Raw genomic sequence first — 14,132 nt, 5'->3', positions numbered from 1 at the left:
GTTTGCTTGCTTGCTTGCTCGGTCACAGGAGCCTCTTAAGTCTGCCTAAACCGGGCGGATCCGTAGGATTTTGCTTGCACCTCGACGAAACCCCTCCGCCGCTGCCCATCACATGGAATTCGACCATGAATGAATAAAATGCTTTGGTTCGCAAACGTTACGCCGTTTTTCACGACCTTTGCTGCATGCTTAGACCATTGAACCTAGTCCCACGCAAAATCATGCCATTTGTGATGTAGCAGCAAAAAGCGAGTAGGTCCGTCCGAAAAGTGTCCAGCCCCTGTTACACCGCTCGCCGAAAACGATCCGTCCCATCGTCCACGTCCCTGCCCGTCATGACAACCCTTTATGAAGAAGAAACCGTGGGACCCTGCGCGTCCTTGGGGACACCGGTCCGGAAGCCGTTCTTAAACCGCCTCGACACCGTGCTGAGGTACCGCATCCGGCCGGTACCGGTGACCTTTCTGCGCTTCGCCTTCTCGGACCAGTTGTCTGTGTCGCGCCCATGTCAGCGATTGAACCCTTCTCGATATTTGTCGTTGGAAACGTACACTTGCGGATCTTGGCAGCCGGGTAGCCGCACGAGGCGCAGACCTTCTTCTGGTTGTGGAGAGACCGACGGCTGATTGAAGCAATATCTCGTCAATTTCTGCCTTGCAAATACGGTGCCGTATCCATCCTCCTCGAACACAACCGAGCCGCCTTTGTCTCGTCCGTCGATTAAAGGGGTTCGTATCGACTTACCCGCAGCGTCTGCAGAGACCGTGAGTCTTGTTGTGGCTGAGAATAACAGTCAGCAATTAATTTTCAACATCAACTCATTGCGAGCGCTGAACCTACCGCTTGCCGAAGCTGGAGGTACCCTTCGCTGTAGTGGGTGTCAGCGCAACTTTGATCCTTTCCAAGCTTTGCAGATATCGTGAAAATCCGCCCCAGCAACGAGAAGCAGCGACCGGCACACTCGAAGAATGACCGTCTCAGAATGCTTCGAGAAATGGGGTATCAGAAATTCGATATCGGTGTTGGGAATGGGGGCGCGGGAATCGGCAGCGAAAATAACTAGCGATCGCAACGGGCAAGGATAGAGACGTACTCATTGTGGCGGTTGCTCTGTTGAAAAATGCAATTAGTATCGCGGGTCGCAGCAAAAACGCAGAGGCCGATTGAACCTACCTGCTTCGTCGTCGACAGGGAGCGTGTTGGTTGAGTTGCAGGTTCTCGCGGGTCTGGGATCGCGAAATTTTGGGAATGTGTGGCCAAGCGTTTTTCCTTGGTTAGGGCTGATGGGACTCTAGCCACAGATGACTGAGCCACGTATGGCTGAGCGGGTCCGGTTCCCGGCACGGCCGGACCCACTCAGCCGGCAGCGGACACGAGCATTTGTTTTGTTCCATTGTATGACTTCCAGGTTGGTGCTCTTCCTCGAATACACGTCTGTTACGCATGGATTTGTACGGAACATGACGGCCGTATTATTTGACGCTTCTCGGAGCTGAATTATCGATTCACTAAACCTATCGATCGTCGTGTTGCTGGCTACAAACTTTACTGAGCGGCTGGAGCACTTCACGCCCTGGCAGCATCGCAACATGACTCTCTAAACATCATCAAGTGTTGAGAAATCTACCAGTGCCGGTGCTTCTCTCTCAAACACCTATCCAAGCATCGAGCTATGCGCTATTCCGCGAGTTTCGGTTTGCTGAAGTCCTGCAAGATCCTCTCGTAGTTTTTTCCCTTTGCAGCTCGCGCATCGGCCAGCAGCTTCTTCTCCGCTGTCAGTACCACATCGCTAACCTTCTCACATCCTTCACTGCCCACCACCTCCTGTTGCTTTGTGATGCCAACGTTGGTCTTCTGCAGCTGTGTCGTGATCTTCTTGGTCTCGACGTCAATGTCCTTATTCTGCGCGCTGATATGCGGCAGAACGGCCACGTCGGCAGACACGACGTAAACAGTACAACCCTTAGGGGCTGCAGCTTCGTCTGCATCCAGGCCAAGGACGCTGACTTCGGTGATGCCCTTCCCGGACAGCGTCTTGATTGCTTGGGGCTGTGCGCTGGCCTTCTCCTGGCCGGCGGCTGTGAATGCCTTGATGAAGGCACGCGCATCCGAACGGATGTTGCAGTCCGCAGAAAGGGAAGGCATGCCGTCCGCTCATCGGAGCCCCAGTCGTCGTCCTCAGCGTCAGATGCAAACTCCAGAGTGCTGCCGGCCTCTGGGTAGGGCGCAAGCATGATAGATGCACCGCACCCCCTTTGCTACGTAGCAGCCGTTGCCACACTTTCTCAGTAATGAAGGGCATGAATGGATGCAAGAGGCACAACGCAACGCCAAGTGTCCGGTACAGGATATGTTGGACGCTCTGCTGCTCCTCAGGAGTCCCATCGTCCAAGATTCCCTTCCTCTTCTCAACGAAGACATCGCACAATCCGTCATGGAAGAACTTGGTGCTCTGGGCAACTGGTGCGCCGCTAACCCCGCAGTCCCTTCGCCCCGAGCGCCCGCTGTTTCGCACCTCTGGCCCCAGTCGCACGCCAACAAGCAGAGCCCCGCGGGCTTCTATATTAGCCTAGGCAGTCCTATCCCCTCGATTGCAAGGCGAGACGCAACAGAAGACCCAGCTGCGTCGACCCGTCCTCCCGTACTACCCCATCCTCCATATCCCTGAGGATAACCTCGATATAATCCCCAGCGCCGGAGAGGTGGAGTATATGGCCGATGGCAGAGTGAAGTGCGAGAAGCCGTTCCGACGGGGGGTCGATCAATGGGTGTTCAAACAATGCCCTTGTGATAGGGAACCTGCTTGCTAAAAAAGGGAGAAATGTACGGATACGATAGGTATGCGGGGGAGCGTCTATCACACGTTCGAAGAAGATATTGAAGTTCCCAAACAGCTGATGCATCTCGAGACTAAGGCTAATGGCGTTGCGTGGGCGGTGTATATCGGGACCTTCGATCAGATGGATCACGCCGAGGTCAAACATATTTAGGATGGCAATTGCAGCTCTCCTTGACTCGTTCTTCTCTCCAGATTAGCTTATAAACACTCCATAAAAGCTAGAAAGGGGGAGAAAGAGGAAGAGGAAGATGAAGGTGAAGGGGTGGGGCTACGGGGCAACAAACCAACTCGTTATTCTCCTCCTCCTGTTTAGTCAAAGCATAGGGGAGGATATGTGCCACGTCAAGGCCTCCGTATTGGTCGCTACTATCGAGAAGATTTCCATCATCGTCCCTAGCAGGAGGCTGGCGTGACCGTATACCCATCTCTCTTCTATCGAAGATACGTGTGATAATACAGCGATGACGATCGCGTACAAGGCACCTTTCTCGTAGGTGCGACAAACGCTCAGGCGTTCCTACGAAATCTTGTATACGCTGCTGCTCCGCTTGCACTTGAGTTTGTTGGATTGCAGCATGGTAGACAGGGGATGGTTGGGGCGTCTTGTTCATAGCAGCTCGTACTATCAAAAAATATTATCAGTTAAGGGGGAGTGGGGGAGCCGGGGGATAAGGGGGGGGTTGGCTTGTTGGGTTAATAGGGGCTAATAGGGGTTTAATAGGGGTTAGTCGGGGTCAGGAGAGTGAGATAATACAACGTACAAGGGAGAAAGAAATTGGCCATAAGGAACTCGGCAAAACCAAACAGCGACAAACCAAAATTTGGCTATTACACTATCGTCGCTAAGGTTAATACTGTCGTCGTCGAGCATCCCAAGGGCAAGAGATCGGAAAAAGACCGCAAGAAACCTGTCCTGCGACTTCTGCGAGCGCGCATACTTGAATGTAAGGCGAACGAGGGCTGGACGATCATACCCGTCGTCGCCGTATCTAGAAACCGGCTGGTCAGTGGCTTCGAAGTAGCTGACGATACGGCGGAACCTGCTAACAGCCTGTATACGCTGTTGCTCGTCTGCAAATAAGGGGTCGGCGGTGGAGAAGTCAATGACGCCGTCCAGGGACGATTGGTGCCGGTGCGAAGGAGCCGCCATGGACCGTGGGTTTGTTTGCCGAATACCGAAAGGCAGGAGGCGGGTTGGCTTGGTGACCACGTTTTGTAAACTTCTAGATGATGGTATCGCTATTGTTAGCAATGGCTGACTTGGGGAGAGGTTTGATGCGGTTGAGGTTGAAGTCGTCGGAGCCAATGGCGGAATGGAGTCTCGAGAGATCGTTAAAGACGTTATTACACTACCGCTGAAACGGAGTAGATGAGATGCCTGAAAGCTCTGTAGAGTTGAGAGAAGGGAAAAGGGCAAGGTTTTGGAAATTTATACGATGGTCAGCAGGAAAACAACTAGAATGAAGCTGTGCTGTCTTTCTTGCCTTCTCAATCAAGCCGCCGCAAAGTATCTGAGTAGTCAGTGAGGTTCGCGCCTTCGTAGGCAGAATGGAAGGGGTCAATATCTTCGAGCGCAACTGGTCTGTCATGGCGCGCGGGATGCGCTTGGGGATCGGACTCGCGGCCCAAACACCAGCAGAAAATCGGGATTAGTCAGCCATAAGTTGCAGAGCCGCCCGACTCCGTACTAATAAGCTTTTTGACTGGAGGACCTTCACAAAATCATCAATGTGCATTACCTGTAACTCAATGGAGGAGTGTTGGGATTATTGTTAATCTTATTCGACATATCCCCGGCCCGTACATCCCGACAGATAATGATCACTGGAGTTTAGGAATTGATGGATCAGAAGTCGGCTAAAGTTCTAACTCCACTGACGAGGGTCGCAACTTGGAAGGCGCCTCATGCCATGGAGACTGAAGCGCTTCTATCAAAGAGATATCTGCTACATGTTGCCGAGGACCAGGCGACTTTGCCAAGCGCCAAGTCGGCTGGTTCACATTCACCTCGGCATTCTAGATTTCCTTCCCTTTACCCTTCCCATCTGTTTTGTTCTATATAGCATTCTTCGTACGGGGCTGACTGACTTTCGCTAATGAGATTTTGGTGAAAAGCGGCTTGAGTCGGGAAGTGATAAGGACTGATTTGGAGGAGGGAATGAGAGGCTAGGCCAGGGTTCCAGCTTTTTCCACGCTATTATATTGCAGAATTCCAGGAGCTTCATCCGAAAGGTGGCTTGTTGCTTCAAGCCCCTTCTGCGTACGAAGCTGAAGCACCAGGCGATTAGCGAGCACATTTGAATTCGGGGCGATCACCATGGCGTGCATCTCTCTCTTTATCAATGACTGTTTGTATTTACCGGTGAGAGAGCTGTGTAGAGCACATGGTCTGTCATGTCCTTCGTTAGGCGCAGCTGATGGATGGGGTCGGATGGGAACAGGTGTTTGGAGGATGACGAAGCCCAAGAGGTTGTGGAGCCGGACGTAGCGGTTGAGACCGCCCGGCTTTGGGGCAGTGGCTAGGGCAGAAAGTTCCTCAGAGCTGGCTAATCGATTTGCTGATACTACTTTACGTTTAGATGGCTTGGGCCTGAGAGACAGGCGGCGAGCCTGGGATTGCGATTGTCCCGCTTTACCCATATTATATCTAGTTGATGCGCTTGGAACCCTTCTTTTCTGCTTTTTAAAGAATTCTTATTTGGTTGGTCGGTCCGGATAGCCTTTCTCTTGCTATTTCCGTTGGTTTTTGTAGGGAGTGGGGGTAGGCAAGCTCGAGAGGGGTAGGACAGGAGATCGCTGTGATGATTCTGCTTTTGCCCGGACTAGCCTATTCCAGGGGTCAAACCGATTAGAGGCCTTCGTAGCCCTCTGTATATCCACACTACGATTATTTGAATAGCTCTAGTAGGTTCTGACCGAGCGCCTCCGACTCGCTGAGGGGCGTGTTCAGTCGAGATGACCTCAATAACCTCGTACTTAGCGCTGAGCCAGTTGAGTTTCTTCGAAGGCCTGTTGATTTTGACGTTCTTCAGTCTCAACCAGACTCTGTCTCCTACATGGAACTGCTCTGCAGCCTTCAGTGCCTGGTTAGCGTGCTTCTCCCTGCCACCCTTGTGCGGAAAGCATTGCCGCTTAAACGAACTCCGTGGCCTCTCTCAACCGTGCGACAAACGCCTCTCCTCTAGCTACTGGCGACTGGCCCTCTGTGTGAAGGGGTTCCTCTCCTTCTTTGTCGTCGGGAGTGCTCAGGAGGTCAACGTGAGGTGACTCGGTCGCTGTACGAGAGGGCAGCGATGTTCTGAGCGATCTAGCACTCCCATAAAATTTGTCCACGTGCCACTTATATGATAAATCATAAATCAAGACCAGTCCTGAATCTGATAGCGCACGGGCCAGCTATCCGTGAGAAATCTCGAGACTGCAATAAAACAAAGATTCCACACACGCTTTCGCATTTACGTTCCGCTGGCAGTCACGCAAAGTTTCTGACCCCTTTCTATCCCCCATCTGATTTCCAAATGTCGGGCCCAATCGTTGTGCGGCTACCCCGCAAAATCTCCAAGTCACAGTTCCTCTCTATGGGCGCCATCTCCTGGGTTTACCGGATTACCGAAAGCATTGTGATCAAGTATTCTAGAGATGTAGGCGCGGGCGAGATAGAGCGAGAGAACGCCATCTACGACATCTTCGAACAGCACTCGCCATGCCCGTACGTCATGCAGAGCTTCTATCGCACCGTCAATGTCAACTTCCTTCCGTTCATGCTCGCCAACCTCGACAACCGTTTGCAACGCAATCAGAGGCGCGAGAAGCACAAGGTCCTGCAGGTGCTCCGGATTGAGGATAGGCATCTTATCGAGCGCTGGGCCGCCGAGCTCTGCGCAGCCGTCGCATGGCTCGAGTCTCTGGGCCTTGTCCACGGTGACCTGCGCCCCCCAAACATACTCTTTGACGAGCGGGATCACCTCAAGCTGACCGACTTCGACTGTGTCGCACGTATCGGAGATGCATCGTACGGCGATGCTCCGCCGTGGGCACGTCTCTACCCGGACCCGCTGACTGGCAATGGACACTGGGGTCTGTATGGTCCGAAGACCGAGCAGTTTGCGATCGCTTCGCTCCTGTACTGTATGACAAGGGGCCATGAGCCGTACGGACACCCGGAAGAAGACGATCCCGAGCTCGACGTCGTCAGACTGTTCAAAGAAGGTGTTTTTCCTCTTGTAAACGCCGAAGGCGATATGCTGGACTCTATTATAGATGGCTGCTGGGCCGGAAAGTTCGAGTCGATAAAGGATCTGGCCGAGGCGGCTGCGCAGCTCCCAGGGGCTGTAGACATGGGCGCCGCAGCCACATTCAGTACCGAGTACTGCACTCAGAAGCGTAATGAGTGTTATCAACTTGTTCAGAAAGGCTTGTTGGAAATGGATCCGAAGGAGGAGGAGGAGGCTTAGTTGAGCAAAACGTGAGATAGCAGGGGAGGTGCTATCCGAAGTAGTGATGGTATAGTTGTAGAAGGCTCACGATAAACTAGCTATTCCAAATGTCGATCTACTATTGTATCTCTATCAAGTACTGGTAAATCGCGCTATTACCCACCGTCCAGACATATCTTCCCATTCTCTATACAGTCCTCGCATGGTTCCCTCTTTGTGGTCTGATCGAGATACTCCGGGTCTGTTTTTCTCTCCCACAACCACCACAATCCTCCCAATCAATCAAAGTTGACGGCCGATCAAGGACATGCTTGCAGAAGAGCTTCGTGCTCGAGACTAGTTCTTTGCACATGATTGACACCGTGAGAATACAAGTCAGGGTCTGCATTTCATTAGAGTACAGGAACCCCCAGAGTAAGGACTGACAGATATTGGATTTGCCTATGTGATGCCAGGATCTTCCGAGCGTACGTCTTGTGGTTGCAAGTACAGAGGATCGGGCAGTGTACGAGTAGGGTGTTTGTGGTGTGCTTGAGACTCGTCTCAAAAGTCAGGCATCTGGCAGTTATCTTTGGTCAATGGGTCTCGAAAACGGACGAAATGTGTTGCTTGTGTCCATCAGGCGGATATGAGGCGAACTCGGTACGCGACCAACGACTTGTCTTGGGGGATATGTTAGCCAACCATTCGACACGCCGGCTGGCTTGCGGGGAATTGCTGCCTAGAAGCCTAATATTCCCGCTACCTTGCTTACCGTACGGTGCACATAGCTTTGTCCTTCACGCACGTAAAAGTGAAGGCCGCCTGATACCGATCACTCTGTGCACCGTCGAAGCTGCAGCGGCCCACCACAATTGTCGTCTCACAGCCTCGCCGACTCGCTACTCCGCACGCAGCCCACCCACACCACAACCCAATCAAGACTTTCTATCTAAATGATAGGTTTCAAATCGCGCGGATCTAACTTGAGTGCCGGCAGGTGGGCCCACTCGCATATGCAACAGATGCTTATCCCTATTCCCTTCGAAATCATGTGATAGGCTGTCACGAGTGCATGAACACGGCAACGCAAACGCCGATGGGGAGGGACAATGATGAAGTTGAGCTGCTACCCGATCATCCAAGCGCCGGCTCAGTCGCTTCCGCAGGGGTAGTGCCGCTTATCGGGAGGCTTTGCGGGAGCGTCACGGTGATGAGGACTATGAACAAGTGTCGACCGAAGTGACGAGACCGGAACACGAACCGCCCCTTTACAATTGACGAAAGCGAGCGGCTTATCGAGTTGAAGGGGGACCGCGGACTGTCATCGGACGTCGTCCATCAACGGTTCGTGGAGGACTTTCCATGGCGGAGCCGTACCGCACTATAGGCCCACTACTCCACGAAATTGAGGACCGGGGCTCAAAAGCTGGTGGCGGCAGGTGGTGGTGGTGGCGGCGGCGGAATGAGGGGGACGCTGGTCTTGTAGTGTACCGTCGGCTACGGGCAGCTGGATGGACTTCTCGGAAGATGAATTGACATTGCTAGCGTTGGCCTCGTGGTATGCGGTATGCAGGAGGGCAGAGCGGGAGAGGAGAAAAAAAGGGCGTGAAGGGTGGACTTGGTCAAGGACAAGGGGGAGAACGAGGGTGAGGATAGAAGGCCATTCCTTTGACACTGCAATTAGCAGATACTAAAGAACAGCGATGTCTGAATGTCTTTCAGGTTTAGTTTCTCAAGTCGTGCCTTTTGGTCTGTTCGGAGAAGACAATCCAGCCCCTTGATGGCGGCATTCTGACCTTCACCATTCCCAGAGCCCGGTTCAAGCACCTTGGCCAAGCAGTTCTTTTTATTTGAAATGTATGCTTATTAAGCCACGGTACCCCCTGCCTTGTTGGCTCGAAAACCGAGGTTGGCCGCCGCAAGTTAGCAACTTTCATTGAGCGACCGGATCCCAGACTCGAACTTCCAACGCATTGGCAACGTAAGGGAGCGAGAAAACTCTCATAATTGAGTTTTCTTTGGCCTTTCTTTCTTCGCGCGAGGTGCCAATTCTCATCAATAATGACCGAAAAACTCATGGCACAGGATGAAGTCGTGTCCGCACTCTTGGCTTTCGTTTACTCCGGTGGAATCGGTTCCACAAAGGGCAAAGCTGTCGCGTACGCGCTGATCGAGACCACACCAGATGCTTTCTCGTGGTCGACTGCCATGGAGGACTTGGACGGTCCGGCGGTGCCTATCGACCGGTATCGCGTCAAGATTGACAGGCGATCAAAGGAAATCTCACCACCGCAACCCATCCAACTTACGGACGCAGAACTATCCGACGTTATTATGTCAGCCACGGGTCAACATCTAGCTTCGTCGACTTGCTTTACCGATGGAGCGCTTAGCATCTCGTACAAAGTCACCGTGCACGAGAACCCGGATACTGCTTACGTGGTCCAGTTACACCATCATGGCAATGTGGCGTCTATGGACTCGCTGATGACGTTAATTTCCAACACGGCGGACCCGCAGATCCTGCCGGTGCCCCCAGTCTTTCCGATTCCAGGAGAAAGGGAACGACAAGAAGCTACAGGATTAGGAAGGCAGATCACGTTGCTGATACCAGGCGATGTCGCTTCGACAGTGTACCCTGCTTTGTCCCATGACGAGAAGGTTATCTTTATCAGGAGAATGGCTCTTGCATTTCAGGCATGCTGGAGGCTTCCCCTTCCGGAACCTCGTCTCATCGGCGAGCTTGCTGCCGCAACCGGTGACGATGGCGAGATTCTTCTCAGCATCGAGCCAGATCGACACCACGGTCTTGGCGGACCCTTCTCATCCGTGCGAGACTATCTTCGGGCATATATCAAATCCGCACTCACCAGCCTTGAGAAGCAACAAGGCATCGACGACTACAAGGAGAGATTTCTTGGTCGAATCAGAGATTTCGTCAACAATTGCCTGCACAACATTCCGGCCGTCGTCGAGAACAAGCCGATCGTTGCCATGCACTCCGACATGGGACCGCATAATGTCATCGTATCGAGCCACTCAGGCAGCGACATCAAGGCTATAATCGACTGGGAATCCGTTGCGGGTGCACCGTTCATGGCACTTCATCGGATCATCAAAATGCTTTTTCGTAGGCCTGCGGCGAATGGCTATGGCCGAGAGTACGACCGCGTCGACGAACTTCGCGAGGCCTTTTGGGGTGCAATTCCGGACTGGAAGTGGTGGAACGAGGACGAGTCGACGCTAGTGTTCTTAGAGTGGTTCAGGTTTGGCATGTTTCTGAAGCCAGAGTGGCGACCGAGAGACCTCCCAATCGATGAAGCTGAGGAGTTCTGGCGGGAAAATATTCGAATTGTTGAGGAAATACTTGTGAAATATTTGTAATCTGGCCAATTACCAGGGTGTGCAGCAAATGGTGTGGATTCGTGGTGTACAAGCCCTTAAGGACCTATATGGCGATGTTGGTTGTGTCATTATCCTCGTTCTGCCGACTGCGTTGCCGGATGTACTTAGTATTAGGAACCCTAGAAATATAGATACACCAGTGATATAAGGGCAAAAAGGTGACAATATAGGGCGGAGATTCCGGGGCTGTTGCTGGCCTAGGGATATAAATATAAGGAGCTTTAGTAGACTGGAATCCAAGGTTTTGTTCCCTAAGGATTAGTTCTTGAAAATAGGGGATACGAATAACAAGATTATATCTCGGTAGTGAATTACCCGCCCTTGCTTGTAATTCTTATATTTCTTCCTTGATGACTTAAGTTATCTGTTACTCTGTCTGTCAAGTATGTCTCCTAACGAGAAGGGAAGGAGGCTACGGACTACAAGGTAACGATACGAAGTATATTTCCTAGCAAGATATTGATGGTAGGCAGTGTGATGAATATGTCTCTTGCTTTGAGGAAAACCGTTGAACTTTATCATACGGGCAATGCAAGGCATTTGAAGGCCTCCAGCCAGATTTCAAGCACTCTAGTGAACTAGCAGGGGAACCAGAGTTGTTGATACCGTGTTCGTTGTTATCATACGCAATGACGTCGTGTTCCAAGATCGCCTCTGGTTTTGGGTAGGGAATTCTACGCATGGAATGCCCTCAATGGGAGCCGGTTTCCGTATGGCTGGTTCGCGAGGGCTGGACTCCGCGACAGTCTTGTCTACAGCCGTTGATGTCCCTCGCTGCCATAATTAAGCAATGTAGTATCCGAGAGCTGAAGCCACAACGAGATCGTCGATAATGAGATAGTGGTCCAGGACCCAGACAAAATTCATCGGGCTGACTACCTCTGGGTCAGCGGCAATGGGTTGGTGGAATGCCCTCCCTGATGACCGATGACCTGACGGGGGTGCAAAGGGGAGGGTTCGACATGTGCACCTTTGCGGTATTGGCTGTTGGAATTACCGGGCTCGGTTCTGCGGGCTGATTGTGAAGGAATTGGGCAGCCATTGTCATTTTCAGTTGATCCTCGATGACCAGTTGCTGCTCACCATCTACGAAAGTATCGACGGGACAATCTTCATCGTGCGAAGTGCATTAAGAAGATTTCTCCTAGTCAGCTACGCCTTCCAAGACCAGTATTCTAGGGGTGTTGACCCAATCCAACCCCAAAATTGACGCCAGCTTTACGAAACCTGGCTGCAATACCACGTCTCCCGACTGGCCTTGATATTGACACTTGGAGTCCACGGCGGGACTTTGATGCCCGGAAGCTCTACGATATGTACCGGCACATTGTCGATGCCGAATGGGTCTTCAACCTCTTCAACGATCCTGAGCCTTCTCGCTGGGATCAGCGCAGTTTTGACGAAGACTCTCTTGAGCACTATCTCAGCAGGTTCATATTACGTCGCGTCAATGCGGCTGAACTAGTGGGCCCGAGCTATTCTTCATGTGCAGGGAGGTATTGGGGCCTTGCTCTCATGGCCTGTGCCTGCTCGATTCTTCGACGCATGTTTTTCTTCCTTTAGTTCAGCAGCAACGGTCAGCAGTTAGTTCCCTGGCACTAGCACCATAGAAAAGCGCAAAGAAAATAAAGATGTGTTGTTTGTCTCTTGCATTTACCACTCCCTCATTTCAGCAAAGTACCATCCCACACCCATTCTCCGGTAGTCGTCTTGCCTCCACCGTTCGGAACAGTGTGGGGGCACAAGGTCGCAGAGATCGACGAGCACGCCCTTTTCGCGCCAATTTTGTTCGCGGAAAGGTACCAATACGAAGCCGGCCAGGTGGAAGAAGTCGAGCTGCTTCTGGACCGTCTCGACATCCAGCTCGTCCTTGGGAACAAACGAGTACACTATCGCAAAGCACTGCCCGTCCTTGTCAAGGTCAGCGTAGGCGCGATCGACCTGCGGAAATTGGCCAGCACTCTTGGAAGAGCAGGCCAAGGCTTGCATGACATGGCTGTAGGGCATCTCGGTCCACCCAAAGCAGCTGTGGATCTCAAGCGTCTTCCAATCGACGGGCGTCCAGTCGAGAGTCGGGGGGGTGGGCGGAGAATATTGAATTGGGGGTTCCGCTGTAAACGCCGTGAGGTTTCGGACGGCGTCGCGTCGCGTCTTCGGCTTCGGATTCAGGCATATCGGCCGCTTAGATTCGGCCGCGCGGTGGATGCTTGTCTTGATCATGGCGAGGAGGGCAGCATTGAGACATTCTCTGCGGAAGGCCCAGTAGCGCCGCAGCCCATCGATGGGCTCTGGAGGCTTGTTGTGATAGAACTACGCGCAGGATGCCTTCAGCCGCAGAACAGCCATGGCAGCCAGCACAGATGGTTGAATTGAGAAGAGCCTACAAACTTAACAGCCACTAAAGAATCCTCGGACGTCCCGGCGGAAAAGACAAAGCCATCTTCTCCCGCCCCAAGGAAGCGCCGCCAACGAAGAGTTGCCGGGGGATGCGGAAACCTGCCGAGTTTGGGCGCTTTGAAGTCCTTTAGCTGACACGAAAGCTCGCCAACGTACGGCTCACTCGAGATGAAGCGGAATGCTGTGGTGGGCGATTCTGGCTCGGCTGTACCCGAACGATTGACGTGTGGGCCACCGCTACCCTCGTGCGCTGAAAACTGCTGCATGGTTTATCGACAATGCGACACAAATGGGTACGCTCATCTCAGCCGGCGGGAGTTGTCGGTGGAGGTTTTGCTCAACGAGAAGGGGACTATCACGGACCTGACCAGCCACACGGCAGCGGGAAGCACTGACCGCCCGCACCTATGGGCTCTGCGCCCGCGCGGGGCCAGGCGCGCAGTTGGCGCTCCAGCACGGCCCCCGGCCGAGTCGGTTGCCTGATCCCTCGCCGCCACCTCCTGCTAGCCAGCACAAAAACCTAACCGTCGCAGTCAAGATGTGCTCGACTGAATAATCTTAGTACACAGACTTACACAATTAATTCCTCCCGCGGGCTTAACCCGAAAGCGCAATTATCTTATATCTGCTGGTACGTTTTCTAAAACGGATCTTTGGTCTCCCGGAGCCCATACGTTCTCCTTTCCCCGCTTGTGTTCTAACGCTTCTACCCTTTTCTCGGAGGGTACTCGTGGGTTAGTGACATCGTTAGTTATAGGATTCGATATCTGTTACATGGGCCGACCACATTGGTAGCCCGAGCTCTCCACACAGCTCACTCATGCCTTGTATCTTCCACGTGCAGGCTGTTCCCGGCTTCCCACGAAGATAGCCAGACATCGAATACCACTTCGTTGCTCTCACACAGTGGCTTAGCGCATCTCTTGTAACACATAAGTTATCTGTTTAATCTATACCTAATATTTTACGAACTCTGATTTGTAGGGCACGAACCATTTAGGTCGTGACACACCTCTCTACTAGAACTGGAAGTAAGGAACATTACAGAGGGACATTTAGGATGAGTGATAATT

At 52.6% G+C, this 14,132-nt stretch overlaps 5 protein-coding genes across 5 annotated transcripts; 2 read left to right on the top strand and 3 right to left on the bottom strand.

The window, feature by feature from the left end:
• Positions 1–346: 346 nt before the first annotated feature.
• Positions 347–1,097, bottom strand: RPL37B (60S ribosomal protein eL37; the record flags this gene model as incomplete). The annotated part of the gene is made up of 5 exons (XM_071057742.1): positions 347–492; positions 552–622; positions 745–780; positions 841–868; positions 1,094–1,097. The coding sequence occupies 5 exons, from the start codon at positions 1,095–1,097 to the stop codon at positions 347–349; spliced, it is 285 nt and encodes a 94-aa protein (XP_070913843.1).
• Positions 1,098–1,677: 580 nt separating this feature from the next.
• On the bottom strand, positions 1,678–2,145 carry MFIFM68171_02319 (uncharacterized protein; the record flags this gene model as incomplete). Its single annotated transcript, XM_071057741.1, has 1 exon — positions 1,678–2,145. The coding sequence occupies one exon, from the start codon at positions 2,143–2,145 to the stop codon at positions 1,678–1,680; it is 468 nt and encodes a 155-aa protein (XP_070913842.1).
• Positions 2,146–6,357: 4,212 nt separating this feature from the next.
• Positions 6,358–7,293, top strand: MFIFM68171_02318 (uncharacterized protein; the record flags this gene model as incomplete). Its single annotated transcript, XM_071057740.1, has 1 exon — positions 6,358–7,293. The coding sequence occupies one exon, from the start codon at positions 6,358–6,360 to the stop codon at positions 7,291–7,293; it is 936 nt and encodes a 311-aa protein (XP_070913841.1).
• A 2,025-nt stretch (positions 7,294–9,318) lies between these two features.
• On the top strand, positions 9,319–10,641 carry MFIFM68171_02317 (uncharacterized protein; the record flags this gene model as incomplete). The annotated part of the gene is made up of 1 exon (XM_071057739.1): positions 9,319–10,641. The coding sequence occupies one exon, from the start codon at positions 9,319–9,321 to the stop codon at positions 10,639–10,641; it is 1,323 nt and encodes a 440-aa protein (XP_070913840.1).
• Positions 10,642–12,315: 1,674 nt separating this feature from the next.
• Positions 12,316–13,325, bottom strand: MFIFM68171_02316 (uncharacterized protein; the record flags this gene model as incomplete). Its single annotated transcript, XM_071057738.1, has 2 exons — positions 12,316–12,972; positions 13,047–13,325. The coding sequence occupies 2 exons, from the start codon at positions 13,323–13,325 to the stop codon at positions 12,316–12,318; spliced, it is 936 nt and encodes a 311-aa protein (XP_070913839.1).
• Positions 13,326–14,132: the final 807 nt, after the last annotated feature.

Source organism: Madurella fahalii, assembly GCF_045866475.1.
Source record: "Madurella fahalii IFM 68171 DNA, scaffold_1, whole genome shotgun sequence".
Classification (NCBI taxonomy): domain Eukaryota; kingdom Fungi; phylum Ascomycota; class Sordariomycetes; order Sordariales; genus Madurella; species Madurella fahalii.
The sequence above is the reverse complement of the archived record's forward strand: the minus strand, read 5'-3'. Positions and strand labels throughout refer to the sequence as shown.